General features: G+C 33.0%; 1 protein-coding gene across 6 annotated transcripts in view; it reads left to right on the top strand.

The window, feature by feature from the left end:
* The window catches only part of Antp (homeotic protein antennapedia), a 338,269-nt gene that overhangs the window by 306,837 nt on the left and 8,380 nt on the right, over positions 1-23,052 (top strand). For 2 of the 6 annotated variants that reach the window (XM_073958719.1, XM_073958720.1), the window contains 5 exons: positions 8,522-8,815; positions 8,880-9,796; positions 10,722-10,760; positions 11,044-11,082; positions 11,343-11,559. In XM_073958719.1, coding sequence (XP_073814820.1) covers positions 9,182-9,796; positions 10,722-10,760; positions 11,044-11,082; positions 11,343-11,559 — 910 coding nt within the window. In that variant the 5' untranslated portion in view covers positions 8,522-8,815; positions 8,880-9,181. Of the gene's footprint in view, positions 1-8,521; positions 8,816-8,879; positions 9,797-10,721; positions 10,761-11,043; positions 11,083-11,342; positions 11,580-23,052 lie in introns of those variants that run through there. The other 4 variants (XM_073958722.1, XM_073958723.1, XM_073958721.1 and 1 more) reach the window with 3 other exon arrangements.

Below are 23,052 nucleotides of genomic sequence, written 5' to 3'. Positions count from 1 at the left end.
AACGTATGTATCGTATGTATGAATGTGTGTTTTTGTGTGAATACGTATAGTTTTATGAGAGCTTTGTTGTTGCTATTCTGTTTACCTAAGAGACCTACCTAATGTTTAACTATGACTACTGCCTGACTGCACGGCGGCTGTGAGCCAATGCAAAGTGTCTTTGGTATAGTTAAACAAATAAGGCGTCACAAATGGGGAGGGGCTTTCAGGAACGTTAGAAAAAGTCAGATGTCAGAGCTTAGGAACGTTCGATAATCTATTTAGATCGAAATAGTTCTGGCTAATTTCGATGATTCACTGAAATAATTAGCTAACGATGGAACTATTGACAGATGACTGACACATCTTAACGGAACTAACTGAAGAAATATTTAATAATCCGGATCGACGTACTACAAGACGGAACGTATGGAATGGAATTTAAACACCGAAGCAAATTGAACTGAAATATATAGTTCAATGAGCTTTTCTGCAACAACATCTGATCTGATGATCATCTGAACATAGTTGATCGGTGAACGATAACTAAAAGAACGATTTGTTCACCGGAAAGAACTCAACAAAAAAGTTAATGATTTACGAACGAACGAATTCAACTGAACAATACGTTAAGGTGGGACGCCAAATGTTGAGTGGACTGTATTTTTGGCAGTGAAGCTTTGTTGTTGTTTACATCGAAGAGGTTGTGCGGGGTAAATAAATAAATATAAAAGATTATACCATGATATCGTTTTCAATCAATGAAATGGAACTAAAATACCTAAGCAAGTTAAACTAAAATCTCATATAGTTGAATGAAATGAACTACTGAACTAAAACAACAAATGGTCGACCATCTGATCACCGAAAAGAACTCAACAAAAAAACTGAACAAATATATAATACCAGAGTTCTGTAGTTCACTAATAACCTGTTCAGCTAAACGATTCACTGAAATGTACACATAAACTAGTTCTGTAAAAAACGTTCGCTTGTCTTGAAAAAAGGAAATATTGGAAACCATACATTAAAAGGGAGCTTAAAAAGCAAATGGCCCTTTTCGTTTTACTAAAACAGCGAACGGTTAGACTAACTATGCAACTAAAATATAGTACACATTGACAAGCAAAACTGACAGTCATCGAGGTCTATTTCGTTAATATCTGTCTGAAAATTTTCTTTTGTAATCACTAAATAATACCGTATATATTGTATTTCAAACGTTTTTAGCTAAATAAAAATTGTTATTTGCCGGAAAATTGTCCTAAAAGTACGTTAACTGTCAGTTTTGAATGATAGTGTGTACTTCCCTTAAGTGAACTAAATTCCATATATGGAACAGATTATATTTGTAAGCCAATGATATGGAACTCGTGGAAAAATGATTATTTGGGGGTCTTCTAATTGGCTCTGTGGTGGCTAAGAGTCATAAAGCGATTGGCTTTATCGAATAAGAAATCGGCTTATTAATTATTTCACATGTCCCTAGTAATTCTACTACGTCCATGTCTATTTTGTTTTCCATGTTCCGAACCCTCTGTTCCGGATTTTGTTTTCTGCCTGTGACATAGGCCAAATGATGTTGATTGAAGTCGAATGAACGATTACAAGTAACTAACGTTTGTTTAGGCTTGTTGAGGGTATGAATGTAGGTATGTACGTACGATATGCTCTGTTTGATGACGACGATGATGGTGACTGCTATTCATTTCAGCGTTTTTCTGACATTATTCAGCACAATTCAATGTAGATTTTGCCCCCTGTTTCTTTGTGAGTGAGTTTTCTTCTCAAACATTTAACTATCTGCCATTTTGATTTACGACTTTAATGTATTGTTGTTGCTGTTATTATTGTTTGTGTAAAAGCGTAAAAACTCAGTGATGCGTCGTCGTCATCATCATCCTCATCATCAGCAGCACCACCATCGTCATCGTCGTCTATGTTCATCGTCATAGCCAGACGCCACCAACTAACCTAACCATTCATCCAATCTTTTAATGGAATATACCGTTCATCATATACTACAACTTCTTGGTGCTATTTTCAACTTCTTCCTTCTCACCACAAATCTATTGTTAAATCTAACGTTTTCATTTGTTATTTTTTTTTTCAGACATTTGCCTTTTGTCTCGTCTAGAGGGCCGTATTGTATTTAACATTTATGCTTGGCTTGAAATAGAAAATTTTGCTTGTCCATAGTTTTATTTCTTTTAGAAGGCATTAAATGGTGGGGAGAAAATCATTGAGAATTTTTGCCGCCAAGATAAACCGACAAACAAATTAGATTAACTAACTATGACGAGAAACTAAAATTGTTTGTTCTTTTACTTCCCACTTTGAATTTCTTAGGTTTTGTTTTTATAATTATGAGATTTTGAGAAAAACACAAACATATCTCATAACTACTTCTACTTCCGCAAAGGCTAAGTTTTAAGTAACAATTTTCGCTATGACAATTGAACTCAAAATTAAGTTCTTTAAATATTTTTTTATTTCAAAATATTTATTACAATTAAAAATTATAAAAAATAGGCATTTGGGCAATCTTTAAATATTGTATTATAGATTGGATGAAGAGTTAAATTTATAGAGTAAATATAGCAGACAATTTACCGGCATCTTAATAGCTACTCCAATATGTATGCAATTTAAAAAAATATGACTCAATTCTTCCTCCCTTCAAAATGTGTTAAAAATATTAATGCGTCGCTTTATTTTCGTTTCGTTTGTGACGACAGAGGGTTTCTTTGTCCATCTCCTTTTTTCTGTAGATCGATGGTGTTAACCGCCATCAATGAAAATTGTAGGTGTTGGCATTGCACAGTCCTGCCATCCTTAACTTCTTGGACCATTACAAAAGGTTTCCAAATTTTGCTAATTTTAGTTTGTGGGATCATTCACATATGTTGTTAATTTCAGTCCATTACTTTGAGTTTCAAATTAAAGCGTTTCTGAAACTCACACAACAAAAAAGTGGTTGATTTCAAGATTACATGTTATGGTTATTATCGATACAGTCCAACAAAATGCCTGCCTACAACTCCAAAAAAGATGCAAGATTTAAATTTCTTTATAAAAATCTTTAAATTTTAATGCATTAAATATTAATTTCACGGACACGGTCTTCAACAAAAATTGTGATTTTTTCTCTTAATTTTTATTACTTTAAATATATGTTTTTGCTTTCAAGACGCTGTCATATTTTATAACAATTATAATATATCTAGTTTATTGTTATTAATAATTTACAGTTATTAATAATTCTAATTTCTAGTAATTAGTCGTTGGCATTTTATTATTACAGGCCTGTAACGAACAAGATTAAATTACATTCGATTAAAATACATTCGGTCCGTTTTTTTTTCTATAGAATCAATACAATTATCTATACTAAAATACACTTCAACATTCAAAGAAATATTTTAGATTGACCGGAAATGAAAATATTTGTTTCTCTTTTAAAAATGTAATCATTGTTTCTTTCTTATTTTATTCTTCAAAACATTGAATTCAATTTTTTACATATCCCCTGACTTGAATTTAGCACCACCTATGGCCTCATAGCCAAAACACAAAACCGTTCCCACCCAAGACCTCAACCACATGTGTGTCTGTTTTAGCCGATTCAAGAACGTCAACGTTTTGACACATTGCCACCAGAGGGTAAATTCATTAATTTTATTACTTCAAGCCTTAAGGTATGCTTTAATTTTATTTGAGAAATCTATCTACACTCAGACATTTTTGTGCATTCTTTTCTTTTTTTCTCTAACCAAAATTATGATGTGTTATTTGTTATCTTAATTTTTCCGCTTCAATGACTTTTCACAAAAGGAAAGAAATCAAAATGGAATATCGTGTGAAAGAAAAAACATAATAGCTCTGTTCCTTTACGTTCAAGAATCTTCAAGTTTTACAACTTTTTACTCGAAAAGCGTTCCTTTACTTCAGACACCATACAATTCATATGGAAGCAGATTACAACTTTTGCTACTTTTGCCGGTTTTACCACTTTTAAAAGTAAAGGAACAGACCAAATATGTATGTTCGTTCCATCACTTTCACATTTTTGCTATGACAAAAGATATTTTTGTTATTACAAAAAAAAAAAAACATGAAGTGGTATGTGGAGATACATATTTATGTAATATGAAAGAAAAAAATTGGCTAAAATGCCAAAGTGTATAAATCACAAATAATAATTTAAATATTAAAATATATTTTTTTTAAGAAGAAGAGAGTTGATATCAATTAAAGTAGAGTCAAATAAAATTAATCGATAAATATTTTTATTATTTTATACTTTTAACTGCCACTATAACATCGGGCGGTAACAATAGTTGTTGTCCAACTCACTTGGTTTGGTGCTAATCTGAGTACTATTATTTCGGGTTCGATGGAACCTCTCTTGGTTTTCCAACCCTTTTCCCTCTTGGCTGAACGGATTTCAGCGCAACGCTTGCTTTGTCATTGTCTCAAAAAACATTACCGATCCACTGCAGGTTACGCTTCCTAAAATAACTATGCATTCGTTATCACGCCAAAATATACAAAGAATTCGATGGAGGCAAGGATTCATAAATACTTGTAACCGTAATGCCGTTAGTATCTTACGAGGTAGTACACTCATACATGAGGACAAATTTGACATTTGACTCAAATATTCTAGGCTTTTTCGTAGAACATTTCAAATTCTGCTTTTCATCTACTTATTTTTGCTACTACATTGGCTGTTCGGTGTTGGCCTAATATTCAGATATTTGGCCTTTGCTAAATGTATGTGCTTCACAGGTTTTCTTTATGGTAGAACAATATAAGGTAACAGCAATACCCAGCTGACTGAACTGGGCTGTAATGTTAGTGCCAAATTTCGTACGACATTTTATATACTTATTTCTATTTTCGATGTATATTAGGGATATATTTTTTTGAGGAAAAAATATATCATTCCGAAAAAAGACTTCTTCATATCAAGGACATGTAACCTCCTCCACGACCGAACGACGTGCCGCACACTAAAAGACCGCTTATAGAGGCGGTACAACATTTGTTGATTTGATTTCGAAAACAAAACAATGAAACAGCTTCTCCTTTTTCATTGAATTTCCAGCAAACATTTTTTCAAGAATTCTACTTTCAGCGAGAAATTATCCATTCAGTGGAATGGTATGGAAACATTCAAACTGAAAATGTAATGAATTTTCATTGATGTTTTTCAAAATATTTAATGAAACAGCTTCTCCTTTTTCATTGAATTTCCAGCAATCTCAAACATTTTTGCAAGAATTCTATTTTCTGCGAGACATTATCCATTCAGTGGAACGGTATGGAAACATTCAAATTGAAAATGTAATGAATTTTCATTGATGTTTTTCAAGATATTTAATGAATTGTGAATTTTTTTTTTAATTCCAATAATTTATAGACATTCCCTTCTTTTGTTTACATATACCGGTGACACTAACCTTTTACCTTGTTTGTTCTACTATGGGTTTTCTTGAAGTGTTGAGACATATTGTTTTTTGTTGTCATTAGCTCTGTTTGACAATAGACAAATGTCATCTGCATAGACCAAGTTATTTAAGAAGGTGCCTTCTATTCGACATTGCCCTCTTGCTCGATAGCGATAGATAGCCTTGACCTACTCCATTCCGAGAAAATTTCTTTGCAAATTGTTTTGAAATAAGTGAATCATTGTCTTCTGTTGCGCACCATACCGCACTTAACTTTAGTTCTTATTTCTTATCATACAGTCAGGGATATATTCCTTGATCGACTGAATATTTTGGAATGGTTGAATTTATATATCTGAAGGCACTCCAGAATGCTTGAAATTAAAATAAACTAGCAAGTGGTTGGAGACCTGAGACTTGGCAAATGTTTAGTAACAAAATTATCACGTCATAAAATACTAAAACAAAACGATTTTTTAAACCTCTGAATAAAACTGAATGCAGATAAAATGGTATTTTCCGATTTAAATGTACCGAGGTATGGCATTTTCCCCTTAGGTACCTCAAAGTAAAATACCTCTTTAAAAATAATTTGGCAATATTGGTTAATTTTTTTGCTCTGTTCCAGAATCAGTAAGCCTACTATTTTTTATTTTTATTTATTTTTGTTTTTTTGACAAATTTATAAAGGAAATATTATCAAAATGTCAAATATAGTAGATTCTTGGAGGTTCTGGAATAGAGCATTTGTTAAAACGTCTCCATTACACATCTGACCGCCATAAGTCGCTTTGTCCCAAGTAAACTACATTTGGGTTCAGAGAATTCCTCTTCGTAGATAATTGACTTTTTAAACCTTTTTTTCGTTAAGGCTCTCCCATTTAATTAATTCTCAGTTTGAAGGATTTTAATATTTGATCCACCAAAAATACAATGTCATTTTAACTTTAAATATCTTGTCTTTTATTGCGTCTTAACCTTGGTAAACGAAACTCAAAAATGGGCCTCATCTACATACCTACAATTCAATAATATGATTGTGGGTGCTAACATACCCCTCCAGAGTAGCTGATAACTTTATGAATGGTAGACATTAGCCAGCATTCTTTTATACATGTGTATTTACCTATCATACATACATGGATATAGTCGTGATAGGAATATTGCAATCTTTTGTAAAAGTGAAAGAAGAAGAGTGACCAACGATCAAAAATGTAACGTCTGTCTGCCTGCCCGTCGCCCAATTGTGTGTCTACAGCTCTTTGTCTTTCGTTCGGTAAGTGGGAGAAGATAGAATGATGATGCTGTGGACTGGGTGTAAATGCCTGATGCCATTATTGTTATCATCGTCATTGTTTGCCTTAGTTTGTTAAGGTTTGAGTTTGTTGCTGTTGTCCTTATTATTGTTTGGTTGGCATTGTCGTCGCATATTTGTTTCCGGTTCGGCATTGTTCTGCCATAACGGTATTCACAATAATTGAAACGGAAGCTTTGGTTTTCTGGTTTTGTCATGTTTTGAGCAGCAATAGTGAGTGGCTCTTACCTTGCAGATGGAGTTTGAGTTGTAATATAGAAATGCGAAGGAGAAAAGAATGTGGGATATTTTTTCCTTAAAGCTTAGTGGTTTTTTGGCTTTCGTGGAGGTTAAGCATACAAAAACCATAGAAACTATTTACAAAAGAAATGTATGTGTATATGGGTATTTGTTTATGGCGGAAAAAGTATTTTTTACTAATCTGTTTTTTGCACTCCATCCTTCCCTTAAATGACACGTTTTAAAGAATATGGGGTTTTTAATAATTTGCCCTTTTTTTATCTCTTTGACCATTTCACCTTATGCTTGGAAAAGGGGATAATAGAAAATCCATTTAAATTTTATAAATTCCATTCATATGTTCCTGTCTGTCTGTCACTTTGTCTACTTTTGTCTGCTTATTTTGCGAACATTTTATGATTTATGGGGTCAAATGTTATGTTAATAGAAGTTCTACGGTATGAAAACTATTATGAGCAGAAAGAAGTGTGGTCGGTTTACTAATAAAAAATTAGTTAATATTTTTTCTCGAATACATTTTTAAATATATAGAATATTAACATGTTGTAAACCAGTCAGCTTTTTATTTTTTCACTTAGTGGGTTCATGTCACATATTAAAATATTTTTTAGAAAATATTAGTTTTTATAAATAGAAAATTCTATTTTTAAAATAATTTCCCCCCGCTTTAAAAGAAGTATCCGACATTTTATGAAAATAATCGGAACAGTCATCACTATTTTGCCATTAGTACGTGTGGCCAACTTAAATTGAAAGTCCGGCTTTTTTTCTTCGACAGCAACCATCATTTTCGATAAATCACCATTCCGAGACAATAACCAAATACAATTGCCAACGGACTATGAAGGTCAGACTTTATCCATTACGATCGAAAGACTATCTTGACTATCCTTATTCCTAGACATCAACCGTGACTTTATATTTCATTTACATTAAATTAAATAAATCACCATTCCTAGACAATAACCAAATACTATTGCCAACGGACTATGAAAGTCGGACTTTATCAATTAAAGACTATCCTGACTATCCATATTCCTAGACATCAACCTGGACTTTATATTTCATTTACATTAAATTAAATATGTATTTTTAGATGGTTATGTATCTAAAGACACAAACCAAAACAAACGTTTACAACTCACAATAAACATATCCTTCGATTCATGTCTGTAAATTGTTATCATGGACAGCAATCATTTCGATTGTGGCATTAAACTATAGCTCTGTTCCTTTACGCGCAAGAATCTTCAAGTTTTACCACTTTTTTTCGAAAAGCGTTCCTTTACTTCAGGCACCATACAATTCATATGGGAACACTTTACAACTTTTACTACTTTTGCCGGTTATACAATTTTCAAAAGTAAAGGAACAGGCCATATATGACAATACACAGAAAAAATTTTGAATTAAAACTCCAAGAATATGTTTTAATAACAACGAATTACTTCCTATTACATATTTTGTACAAATCATATGTTACATATGTATTCTAATAATAAATATCTAATAAATTTCTATCTTTTCTTTGCAGAGTTTCACAATCAAGACACCTCTTTTTTGGATATCTATATCACTGAAAAGCCTGAACAAATCTAATTTTATAAACATATTTTGCTGCCCCTCAAAAAAAAAACTAACTACACTTAGTTACAATTTTCTACAAAACTAAAAGGAAACTGCTGCTGATTTTCATATTTGATTTTTCCAAATCATACAAGGACTAGATAAAGCCGAGCAACTAAAAGGAACATCGGATAAAACGTAATCATTTTTATACCTCAACACTTTTAAATTGTAAATTTTGTACTTAAGTGTTTAAATTAAGGTAAGTATGAATGACTGAAGCAATTTCGATACATTTTTGCCTAACACAAAATTTTCCATTGCAGATTTACACAAGCCACTGAGAGAAAAATATATATTAAAAGAAATCATAAATTATATTTTAAATATAAGTTGTATAGACAAGAAAACAAAAACAAAAAAACGATTAGCTTCAAGCAACTTTTCAAACTCCTAGTTTGTAAATTCTTGTGAAAATAAAACCACCCGGAACAATAACTAAATAATTTGCTTTCTAGCAAAAGAAGTCATTAGATTATAAGTTTCACCAAAACACCTACAACACAAAAACAACAGCAACAACAACAACTCACCACTCACACACAGCAAAAAAACTCCAAGCTTCAAGATGACTATGAGTACAAATAATTGTGAAAGTATGACATCATACTTTACAAACACCTATATGGGTGCCGATATGCACCATGGTCACTATCCGGGTAACGGTGTAGCCGATCTCGATGCCCAACAAATGCATCACTACAGTCAGACACCAAATCATCAGGGCAATATGCCTTATCCACGTTTCCCGCCTTATGATCGTATGCCCTACTATAATGGTCAGGGTATGGACCAACATGGTGTCTATTCCAGACCCGACAGTCCTTCGAGTCAGGTGGGTGGTTGTGTGCCACCATCGCAGGCGAATGGTGCACAAATGGTTCCACAGCAACAGGGTCCACCACAACAACCGCTGAACGATGCCCACCAACAACATCATCCGCAAGTGACGCAACAACAGGTGACACAACAACAAATACCGGCGCATCAACAACATCCACAACAACAACAGCAGCAACATCAACCTGTCGTCTATGCCAGTTGTAAACTGCAAGCGGCTGTCGGTGGTTTGGGTATGGTACATGAGGGTGGTTCACCACCCTTGGCGGATCAAATGGTTGGCGGACACCATATGAATCCCCAGATGGCAATGCAACATCATATGCAACATTCACAGGCTCAGGTGAGTTTTGTATATAAAACAATTAGGTTGCCATATTTTGTGTAAATAGTTTAAGGTATCATAAGTAGGAAGAACAGTATTTATGGGTACAACTTAAATTTGTTGAATATCTAAAATCTGAAGATTTTTTCTTGGATATCTGGATTATGCTTTGATTTACAAGAATAACGGAAAAGGAACATTATTTCATTACGATATACTTTCTACTTAATATCCATTATTATTATACTTCTTAGAGAATATGATATTAAAATACTTGTTTAAAAAATTATTCTCTAAACTAATCACTATATCGTTTCATGTAATGAAAAAATCTTAAATTTTTTGAGCTTCAGGCAAGAATCTATTTTTATTACTTCCAATATTTCGCAATAAGTTACATTGAATCTTCAGGGAATATGTAAAACGATATTAACTAAGTATTGCGTGTTACTTAAAAACAATAATAGAACTTCATTATCATCATGAATGTTGCAAAAAACAACTATGAATAAATCTTCAAGATAGAGAAATTCATCTATTTTAATTACACAATATCTCAAAACCTACTCTATAAAGTTTTCTGCTCGACAGTCCATATTCTTTGATTGCTACGACATCAATCATAACATTTCCCTTTAATAGAGCTAATGGGAATTATATGCTTTCGTAATTCATATACACATTTACAAGCTCTGTTATCCCTTAGGAACAAAACTTTATTTTCACTTTAGATCAATTCAATTTGCTGCACAAAAGAATACTATATTTACAATATACAGATTCTTATTTCTTTTGAATGAAATAGGTTTTATTTAGACATGGATCGGGTTAAGTTATATAATTTTCTGTGTCTGTTTTTCAATTTTGTGTTTCATTTTCGTGTCTGTTTTTTAATGCAAAATATCTTTACTCACTTCCCGATCTTATTTGCATATTCTTCTAGTTGGGTTACAATGATGTCGTAGTACCCGATGTTACGGAGGTAAGAAAATGACAAAAATATCAGCATGAATTATATATTTGTAACATAACTTGACTCTAGATTAATGGTTTATTTATAACCCAGAGGGTAGTAAATTTCCCCGAACACTAAAATTATATCGGTGGTTTTGAAATGCCTCTAGGTTTTGTCATTCCTAAGTTTCTGCTACTGAGTCAAGTCTTTTTTAATTTGGCAATATGCAACTTTTACGTTATAATTAAAAAAAATAAAATCATGAAATTTTATTCACCTCGCGATTTTTGTCTTCACTATTTAATTTTAGTTGGGTTACAATGATGTCGGAGTACCCGATGTTACGGAGGTAAGACCCTTTTCTCTACTGTGTAAATAACCCAAATTAGCAAAACCAATAAATGTAGTATTGGAATATATTTTGGTTTTAGTTATTAACGAGGAATTATTGTTAGATAAATCTTTGTTTTATTCATTTTCTTTTGTAGTTTAGATTTTGATTTATTTATTTTGTAGCGTAGTTATATTCCAATAATTTGTGTATGTATGTCCATAATTCATTAAAAAAACTTATATATTAATGAAATTCCTATCAATTCCCACTCTTAGGTCCATCAAAATCATCACAACATGGGCATGTATGGTCAACAACAAACCGGCGTACCCCAAGTTGGCGGACCACCCCAAGGTATGATGCATCAGGGTCAAGGACCACCACAAATGCATCAAGGACACCCCGGCCAGCATACACCACCATCACAAAATCCAAATTCACAACCATCAGGGATGCCTTCGCCTCTGTATCCCTGGATGCGAAGTCAATTTGGTAAGTGTCAAGGAAAGTGATCGCCATTCCACGAAAAGTAGTGGAATTTTTCTTCTTCTTCTACCAACGAAGTAGTTGTTTGAGTGTAGTTAGAGCAATTGATTTTGTGTTAGTTATTTGGTTAATTTTGATTTGTTGTTAATGGTAAACGGTTGCACCAAAGACAAAACAATTAGCACAAAATAAAAAAAAATATGGGGATGCCAAATTGCAGTTGCAATTGAGATTTTTATGAAGTATTCGGGAAGGGGAAGATGTTAATTTTGTTCATTATTTTACGGAAAAAGATTTTTATGGGTTGTGCCAAAGATAGTATTGGAATATGTTTTTTCGGCAAGTGTAGATATTATAAGATTTTTATAAGCAGCAGTCAACAAAAATTTATCCAAATATTTTCTCTAAAAGCATTTAGTGCAGTTTCCCACATAAATTGAAAACATTTTTAGTTAGGGCCGGAAATATGTTCACGTTTGTTGATGAAAATGATTTATAATTTTATAAATATTTTAACTTATATTGGACTAGAAGAATGCGATAAAAGATATATTCAGTAAGTGCACTGGAAACAAGTATAAAACATTAAAGTGTATTATCAGACAATATTCCAATTTCAAAGGGTTTAAGGCAAGAGTGTATTTTGTCACTACTCCTGTTTAATCTATATTCGGAAAAATATTTCAAGAATCCTTAACTACGGAGAACGTTGATATTAGAATAAAATTGTGGAAAGTACTGATCGTTAATAGTTGACACAGAACCAGTAAGAAAATATAAATATCTAAGGCCATGTTTATATTATAGCCTTTCGCAAGGTTAACCTTCTTAATGAGGATTTATTTGACGTATACGTAAAGGAATTGACATTTTAAACCCAGTGGGGTTGTTAAATCCGGTTATATATAAACGTACTATAAGAGTCCATATTAACGAGAAACGAAAGATAAATTAAAGGACGAACCAAAATGGCGAGAAATTATTTTCTAAATATAAAAGAGCACTAAATAGCCAAGACATAAGCCACATATTATTATACTTTGGACGCTGAAAATAGCCAACGAGAAATGAATTTTCAGCTTTCATTTTTCACTTGCAATGAATCTGCGATCAATTAGCTCAACTCCAACGAGAAAAATTAATACAAATTAACATTAACAATAAGCCATGACAGGCAAAATTTCAAATTGAAAACTGGCTGAGCCGGCTGCGACTTGTATCCACATCCTCGAATAAACAAGAAAATGTTATCACGACATGTTAGCGTTCAAAGCCAAACTCATAACTTCCAGAAGCTGCGCTAAAAAGCATTTGTCATGGAAGTCATGACAAATAAAAACACATTGCATTTGAGAAATCAAAAGTTCGATGACAGAGAATCCATTCCCACAGCCGATATGTCTGATGAGCTGCATAACTAACAGCGAAACCGGTCACATAATTTGGTGGTTGTGTGGGTTCGAATCTTCGGCTTTCCTTTTTCACTTGCAATAAGTTATCGATCAAATAGCTCAACTCTAACAATATAAATTAAATAGAAAAAAATACTAAATTCGCTTGGAATGTTAATTTATCGCTTTGTTCAAAAAAATCATTGGACTGACTGGTTTTCAAATACTTCTCACGACGGATGAATGTCGAGCGACAAATAATATGCAATATAAAAAGCCGAAAAGCATATTATATGGCACATACAGTGCGTAACCAGCTGGGTGGAGATTAGATTCAGGATTCTAGAACATTTATGCTCTTGCCAAGAATCTACTTTTTCTGAGTTTTTTTGAGAAATTTATAAAAGTAAAATTGTTCTGGAACAGAGCAGCATGACTACGTACATATTTTTATATTTTAGCGCCACTATTCAGCCAAATGGCCTGTAACTAGGTTTTTTGGGATTCCAGAGAAGAGAAAACATAATCGAAATGTTATTCGAGATTTATACGGTTTCAGGTACTTTTGAAGGAGTTAGAATCCACCGGGAAATCATGGAGCGAAATAAAAGTAATAGCAAATGACAGATCATCCTGGAGGATGTTTGTAGAGGCCCTATGCACCTCAAGGAGTTAAGCGGAATAAAGAAGAAGAAGAAGCTACTTTTTGTACCGAATTTGATGTAACTTCGGCTTTAATATCAGAATATCATGTTCCAAAATGCACAATACCAAGAAACATATATTTCTGTGTTCGTAATAATAAAGAGCTTTCACCCCGCAAAAACGAATTTTTCACTCCCCAAAACCTTGTTTCAGAGTGTAGTTAATCCTTTAATTCGCCATGAATGACATTGACCCAAGACTCAAATAGAAATAGGATATAAATCGATTACCCCTGAAAAAGATCTAAAGCAGAGATAAGCACGGAGAGAGTATTTTTGTATGTTCGTGTATGCTGAGACTTAATGTAAAATAAACGCCTGTGCATGGCTGATCTGAAGCTATTTATGTCACATGGTTGGGGTGTGGAATTACTCCATTAATGACTCCAGCCGGGACATTATCTTCTAAATTAAAAATGTTTCCATATTTTAATTATTACCAATTTGGCATCCCTATTTTTTAAGTAAACGTAGTTTTATTTGGTTTTTAAAACAAGTAGATTTGAATTTTTATATTTTTATTTTCATTACCAATTTAATTTTTATCAACAAAATTTGTTAGGAATAATTTTTTTCAGTGTGCTTTTCAAAATTACAATTTATCTTTTTCTAATTTGATAGATAATCAGATGGTAGTATTGGATAAGATAAAGAGCTAAACGGTTTTTGTCTTTGCTAGCAGCAGCTGAAAGTAGTTCATACAGTGTCCACCACAAAGTGTTAGCGTACACAACAGTGGTAACAGTGAAATATGAAATAGGTCAAGGGCAAAAAATAAAGACATAGACTGATTGAGTAATTTCTCGAAAAAATAATACTAAGAAAATATTTTTTTGGAAATCAAATGTTTTTATAACTTAAATTTAAAAATACAGTATTTAATAGCGTTTACTACACATATTTTTTGATCTGCTGAGGACTGACTATGCAAATAATTGGAAAGATTTCACATTTTCTGCCTTCCTTTCTTGGATTGTTGACGGCTGACACATGTCAGTCATTGCAAAATTTTACATAAGCATTGTAATTTCACTCTTTTCACTTCTAGAAGAAACCTACACACATTGACTTTTCCCGGCAATTACATTAGTTACGCTCTAGTTTTGCAATTTTCTTTCTAGTCATTGCCAAAAATGTACCACATTATCCTTAAGAAGACGCCCTTTTTCAAAATATTACCTTTTCGCTTTTGTTTGTGGATTTATTTAGAGCGCTATTATCCTTTTTAGAGTTAAATGCACCTTAATCCTATTTTTGCAAGAATGGGTTTTGTTACAATTTCACTTTTATTGTGTCTGTCTGTCGGTGTGCAAAGGTGGTAAGTAAGGGGCTTTCTGTGTGTGCGTGCCTGTGTATAAATTTCGCAAATGTCAGGTATTTTGCTTGGTTGGTCGGTCAGTGTTTTCTCTTCATTTCAAACAAATTTCCCAACTATTGATTGATTGGTGAAGGTCCATAAATTTTCTCCTTTTCATTTGCTCTGGTATATCAAGGCTAAATGTAAAGACATTTATTTTGAAGTCAAGGTTAAAAGGGATTCATTATTTTATGTCTGCTGGTTTCTAGTTGGCAGGCATTTTGTAAAGGTTTGTGTGGGTGGGCCTTTTTGGCTTCAAAGAATTTAATTAAATAATTTAGATGATTTTTTTTTTTGGTCAAGGAAAAAATAAGTAATTAAATTAATGCTCTATTCCAGAACCTGCAAGAATCTACTGCTTTTGAATATTTCAGAAATTTGTAGAGGAAACAATGGTCAAAATTTAAAAAATAGTAAACTCTTATAGTTCTCTGAATAGAGCAATAATTTAATTTTTAATTTTTTATTAGCAAAGCAAATTTTTGTTCTAAATTTTTGTTCGCCATTTGTTCCATATCTAACTTCATCTCTGACCCCATGGCAATTTTATTCTGATTCCATATTAATGACTGACCAATGATTATCCACACTCCCTCCCATTTCATGCCGCCCTCCCTCTCCTGTCAGCAATAATTCTTACATTCCATCCTTCCTTGCATTGAATAGTTGTATACCTATTTTTTAGACAGGATTCTCATTTGTTTACTTTTGCCTTCCATTTGATTGTTGTATCTGTTTGTCTGTGTTATGTTTTTTGCTGTTCAGTTTTTGTTCTCTATTTCAGAGTTCAGGGATATTTTTCTGTTTGTTATATGGCGTTTTTTGCTGCTGTAGTTGTTGTTATTATTCCTTGCTGCTCTCTTCCGTTTCGTCGTCGTCGTTTGTAGATTGAGATGTAAAGCAAAATTGATTACAGCCATTAGTTACACGTTATGTGCAATGGATGCCATCAATTTATTAATCTTTGGAACACGACGGTTCGCGTTTTTATATAGTTTTTTTTTATTATTTATTTGGTTTGTACTTTACTCTCGCTCGTCGCTCGCTTTCTGTGTTATTTGTTTGTTTGTCTGGCTGTTGGTTGGTTTGGCCTGTTTGACTTTATCCTTTTGTGCATACAAATTCATTTATTCATTCATGTTTTTCTGCTAAGCTTTAGCTTATTCTCAAGTTTAACTCACGCATTGTCGTCCACTGGATGCTGTTGGTGGCTGCAGCGGGAGTGCAGTTTTCTTCCCTTTTTGGCCGGGCAAAACAGTGAAGACAACAATAATGAAAATCCAAAAACGGAATAGCAACAAGCCTAAAATGCATAAGTTTTTAATTGCAACCCAGTAAAGAAATTTGAAGTTGAAATAACAATAAACATGAGCTGAAATTTGGTATATACATACATATAGTCCCGAAAGAATCATAGTTTTGATGAAAATCTTCTTTCAAGCCTAATTAGCCCAATGGACGTAGGATAAGCAATCTAGCTGAGTACTTTACTCTCGTATAAAGATTCTACTAATTTTTTTGATTTCTTCTCTCAGCTGATGCTTCTCAGGAATTTCTTTTTATAGACTGAAGAATCGAAAGATTTCCAAAAAATCGATTAAGTAAACTATGTAGTTCATTTATGAACTATAAAACAATATCCTTTAGCGCGTCTTTTCTTCTTTCAGTAAATCTTCTCTCCATCTTTTATTGAACTAAACCTGAATGATTTTCGTTAAAATCAACAAACTTGAAACCCCAAATTATTTCACTTTCTTTGCTGGGTTATGAGACAAAAAAATTTTAACATGTTCAAACCACAGGCTATCTGCATAAAAACCTAAATATTTTTTTCACAATTGTTTTTTTTTCGTTTTGCTGAACAGTGTTTTACTTAAATAAAATTCTTTTGAATTTCACCACATAACGTTAACGGCTAAAACGAGAACTACAGTCCAAACCATGCCACAGTGTCTTTGTCGTTTATAACCACTTAACGCCTGTTTAAGTTGCTTGTATCCATTAAAATTATAAATGACCAACTATGGGTCTCCAATATCACCAAAACAGAAAAAAAAGAATACAAAAAAGATAGCTGTGATCAACTGGGAAGTTTGTCTGCTTTAGTTTTACAAACGTGACTAAGTTCTAAAATATGTTAAAATAGCAACAACAAAAACAGCTAACCAAAAAGAGAAGTAGTAGTACGGAATCACTTATAAAATGGTTTTATGATGTGTTTTCTTTCCTTTGAACTATAAGGTCACGATTTTAAGTGCCGGCGAAAAAAATCGCAAACTGAAACTCCAACTTAAATTAAGATGTTTATGTAAATGATTGAGCAAGGAAGTGTAATATTCAAACGGAAGGCAGATGTTTGCAAGAAACAGAAATAGAAACTTCAAATGTCATTTGAGATTTAACGGAAATTTGAGTTTGATGTATTGAAAAAAGGAGATTTCTTCAAGGATCGTGGCTTCCTAATTAAAAAGTTTGAGATTTCCTTTCCTTGAATTAAGGGAAACTTTTATAAGGGACTTGAAACCTTTTAGATATGAGAATAGACGTAATATGAGTAACTTTAGCCAATCAACACCTAACTCCTCTTATACATATACAGTTAGATAAATTCAATTCCGTAACTATTTTCCTTTCCCCCCTTTTTGAGATTATTATAAATAAGTATTTTATAGACCAGCTTCAATAACTTTTTTTCGTTTCTTTTTTGCCTTTCAACTATTCCAAAGTCAACTTGAAGTTTTACTTAAAGTTTTCAACGCTTTGTTTTACAAAAACAAAAAAGGGGACAATGCCAACAGCAAGCAATGAACAGAAAAATAAAATCGGAAAAATTTTACAAAGTTTGGTGCTTTGTCAGTTTTGTTGGTCTTCGTCACTATTATATCTTCCTTCACTTCCCAACATTCTATTGCGTTCTTGCAAACACTTTGGCCAGTAGGAAAAAAAAAAAAAACATATCAAAACTTCGTTTCTTCTCTTAAGAATTTTGGCCTTAACTACTTAAAGCTATTGTTTTATATGCCAAGTCTAACACACACACCCACGACTGGAGCACCATTCAACGTTGGCATCAAGGATATTCATGAAGACAACAACTACTTAGAGGCAATGATTTTCTAAGCTTAAACTATGTTGCAAAAATGTTTGAAAATATAAAGCTAACATAAATGCAGACAATGCCAACTTTATTTTAATATGTTTTTGGATAACTTTTTTTGTGTTGTTTAAAAAAATCTTCACAAACCCGAAAGAAAATTGGGGAAAATGACAATGTGTTTTTGTTTTTATTTTTTCGGTAAGGCATCAATCATTGTTTGGAGCAGTAGCAGCAGCATCATCATCATTATGGCTTTGTTGCCTTGTTGAAAGTCACTTCATATTGGGTATTACCACAAAAAATCGCCATTAACTTTAATGCTGATTGTCTCTTGTTAAGCCAAGGTTTTTTTCGTTGCTTTGGTAGTTTCCGTTTCCGCTGAAACTTCCTTCACTGTTTTTTTGGAATTTTTTATTGAGCAACTTAAGCATGCGGATCAAAAGATAATTTTCAACTTGCGTGGAGATGCTACATTTTCTTTTTTTGCACTGGAAACTTTTTGGAAAGATTTCTTTTTTTGTTTTTGGAAAATTTTGTTTTTAAGTTCCATCATGAATTTCAAGTAGTTGTGTATTCAGCCGTTAGCAATAAGGGGGACAACAAGTAGCGAAGAATTTTGTATTTTAGAGCGTGGGTGACTTTGAGGATTGGCCATTTTTTAAAATGAATGAACTTATTGGAAATTGACTTCGGTGAGAGCAAGGAGAGCTTCTCACTCTAGTTTCCAAATTCTGAAATATTAGACCCTTAAAAAGTTACTCTCTATTCATTTGAAACTAGGTCATAAACTCAGTTCATTTTTGTTCTCTGGATTGAATTCAATAAACCGAAAGTTATCAATCTAGCTGAGGAGTAAATTGTAGTATAAACATTTTACTATGTTCTTTTTTTGATTTCTTCAATAAGCTGATGCATCTTCGAAACGAAATTTTATAGTCGAAAGAATGCTGAATAGACATCGAATGCCTTTGTAAGAAAGTCGTTCAATTGAGCGTTTCATTTAAAAGAGCCCATGAACTAGTCCAATAATTACAGCTCATTTTAGTTCTCTAGATTGAATTCAATGAACGAAGGATTACCAATTTTAGCGTCGTAAAAAAAATTTTACTATATTGTTTCACTGTTTTGATTTCTTCAATCAGCTGAAGCTCCTCAGTACTGACGCTTTAAAGACGAACTAATACTAAATAGACCGTTGCGAGAAAGTCGTTCGATTCATTTGAACTAGGCCAATAAACAGTGTTTATTTTAGTTCTATGGATTGAATTTAGTGATCGAAGGATTATCAATTTAATCCAAAGCCTTTGTTAGAAAGTTGTTCAATTGAACGATTCCCTAGAAAGTACCCATAAACTAGTTCAATAAATACAGTTCATTTTTGTTCTCTGGACGGAATTCAATGAGCCAAGTATTACCAATCATTTTTCTACCGTATAAAAATTCTAGTATATATTTCTTAAGTCAGCCGATGGTCCTCAGGAATGATGATTTATAGATGAAAAAATACCGTATAGCAAATCAATGCCTCTGGCAAAAAGTCATTCATTTCGACGATTCATTTGAAAGAGCCCATGAACAAATATAGTTTACTTTTGGTCTCTGGACTGAATTCAATCTAGCTGAACATTTTAGACTTGTATAAAAATTCGACTATAATTTTTTGGACTTCTTCAATCAGCTGTTCCTCTTCAGTAATAATGTTTTAATGACGAAAAAAACTGAGATTGTCGTTCAACTGAACTATTCATTTGCAAGAGCCCGTGAACTAGTCCAATAAATACGCTTAATTGTTGTTCTCAGAATTAAATTCAACGAACGAAGGAACATTTTGGTGATGCTCCGCTGATGTTTCTCGGAGAAAGTTGTTCAATCGAACGATTTATTTGAAAGAGCCCATGAACTAGGCCAATAAATACAGTTAACTTTTGTTCTCAGGATTAAATTCATTGAACGAAGGAGTATTTTAGTGATTTCTCCAGTCCTATGATGCTGCTCGGAACTGACCTTTTATAGTATACTGAACAGAAATATAATGCCTTTAAGAGAAAGTCGTTCAATTGAACGATTCATTGGAAAAGGCGCAGGAATTAAGTAAATACAGTTAATTTGAGATCTCTGGATAGAATTCAATAAACGACGAATTGATTACTACTATAGCTGATCATTTTAGTCTCTTAGTTTTTGTTTCTTCATTCCAACTGATAGATTTGTTCATTACCAAATTCGGTTACTGGAACGAACTTTGGGTTTGGGTTCCTGTGACTATGCAATGGGAGCAACATAAACCAATCGATATAAAATATTGCGTCTTAAGTGCTAAGAAAACCACTGTGGTGCAGTGGTAGTCATGGACGTCTTGCCCACGTAAGATCTGTGGTTCATTCCCTGACCACAACGTTAAATTTTTCGGTCATGGCATAGACTAATGAATTTATAGACGACTGAATGCTCTCACCGAGTATGTTCGAATTGAGTGTGGTAACTAAGAAACTCAATCCCCAGATAAAAATATCCAAGAAAATATTGTAATTTTTCCCAAAACTTGTCTTCGAACTTTTTTGAGTTTTCGGGTTTGAGTGACTTGACTAAGTACTTCGACAATTAAAAACTTTGGTGCCGTGGTAAGCATGCCCGACTTGAACACAGAAGGTCTTTCGTTCAATTCCAGACTAGAACATCACATATTTCGTCGATCCCAAATTTCCGCCGTAAAATATATTTCCTATGTTTTTGGTTAACAAATTCAATAGCAATAAGCTAAAAATATTATCGGGCTGCATTCATTGATATGACAGGAGGCTATTAATGCCACTTCGGAGATGTTTGTGGGAACTAATATATAGTTCTATAAGGTGTGACTAAAAGCAGTTGCCGGGAACGATTATGTTTGAACTTGTTTGAACTTCTTTATAACGATCATCTCTATAAAGAATAATTCTCTGTAACGAACAGTTTTAAAACCTGCAAACATACGTTATCTTTAAAAGTAGTCTCTTTATAACGAATCTTCTATAACGTGGTCATTTTTCGTCCGTTATACAAGTTCGGCTGTATATGAAATATATGAAATTAAAACAAAATTTCTCTTATTCTAAACAGCTCAAACAATTCTTCATTTATTCGCGAAAAACGTCAAAAAATTAAAAGTATTAATTCACCGATAGCATAAGAATAAAACCAAACCTCTTTTCTTTTTCTGCAGCTTCAAACTATTCCATTATTCTGGTTGGTTAAAAGAGGACAGGGGCAACTGTATGGCTGCCTGCCTTATACATAGACAGTCAGCCATAGTTTTGAACTGAGTTGAGTTTAGTTTAGAATTGCTACTCGCTACTCCGATGGTCCTTTAGTTGGTGTTGTTGTTTTTGGTTGCTTTGCTGTTCTATTATTTGTTTGGTGCTGCGCTTCACTGGACGACGACGCTTCGCAATGGGACATGGCTTCACATGGCATGTTTTAGTCAGCTGTCAAATGTTTTGACATGGGTTCCAAGACAAGCTGAAAAATTCCAAAATGGTATTGTAGTTGGTATATATACACATACATACATATGTAGGTAAACATGTATTTTTATATCTGTATGTGTTGGTTTAAATGAACTAAAATATTTCTCAGTGTTTTTGCTTCAGCTTCTTGACATAAAACTAAGAAGAAAAACAACAACATTCAAATTAACAAAGAAATCAAAGGGCAAGACAAAAATTCATTTGGGAAAGTTCTCTCCCACAGATCTACTTACATTCTTACGTACATACATATGTTGGTGTCGAAGAAAACCTTTAGATAATTTGGGTAACCATTTGATTTTTTGTTTTTTCATTAAATCCTGATTTGATAAGAAGAATTCTGGACAGGAAAATTAGTAATTTGTTCAAGACAAAGCGACAAAGAACAGGTTGTTTTGAAAAAGAAACCTCTAATCTCCCCTTACTTTGACCTTTAAAAGAAAATGAAAATTAAAACAAAAATTCAAATGACTAAGGTATTATTTTCCACATCAAATGGCCAAATATTTGTCATCTCCCATTCTTCCTGAAAAAACCAAATGAAATGAAAAAATCACATCAAATCCCATGCAGAAAATCTTAATTAAAAACTGAAAAAAATTCTTGTTGTTTATTAACAAAATTTATGAAAATTAAAAAATATCTTTTTTAAGCTTAACACCAAATCCCTGGAAATGACTTTGTATGAAATTAACAATTCTGGCAGTGGAAAAAAATTGGGGGAAATGAATGTACCAACACCACCACCAACCACATCACTATTGGATGTCGTCCTTTGCCCACCATTTCGTTTTTTACTTGATGGATATCACAACCCACTTTGGTGTTTGTTTTTTGTTTTTCTTTCCAATGGTCCTTGTGAAAATTAGTTTTTTTTTTGTTTTTGCTTCTCTCGAATATGCTATGGTCAGACACTGTCAAGAGGCATCAAACCATTTTTGCATTTGTTACAATTTTTGTTCATATCCATCCCTTCTCCCAGTGTATCAGCGTGGCAGAGCAAAGTAATTCCAAAGCTTCTAAAAAATATGAGATGGTAGACGGGAATAGTCAACCCTCGTAAATATTGTTCAGGGGAAATATTAAGTATTGGAACGCTCGTTGCTAATTACCTCAACAACCGAATTTTATTATTCTTAGTCATGTTGACCATCTTCGAACTTGATCTGAATTCGGAAGAAATATAGTTAGCGGTTCCAGTATTTATTGGTAGAGCTATTGAACAATTACCTCGAAAAAAGGTCAATCAAAAAATTTTGATCTTAAGTGAGAGAAAGCACCCCAAAGGATTGTACCCGCGTCATCGAACTTGATCTGAATTGGAAGACATACTACGACGACTTCCCAGCGAATGAATACCATATTTTTTATGAATTTTCCCTCAAAATATTTTTTTATTTCTAAGGCGTACCCAATATTGCCCCTTCATGTTTCCATAGATAAA

Source organism: Musca autumnalis, unplaced genomic scaffold, assembly GCF_047663935.1.
Source record: "Musca autumnalis isolate F117 unplaced genomic scaffold, ASM4766393v1 scaffold_1, whole genome shotgun sequence".
Classification (NCBI taxonomy): domain Eukaryota; kingdom Metazoa; phylum Arthropoda; class Insecta; order Diptera; family Muscidae; genus Musca; species Musca autumnalis.
The sequence above is the reverse complement of the archived record's forward strand: the minus strand, read 5'-3'. Positions and strand labels throughout refer to the sequence as shown.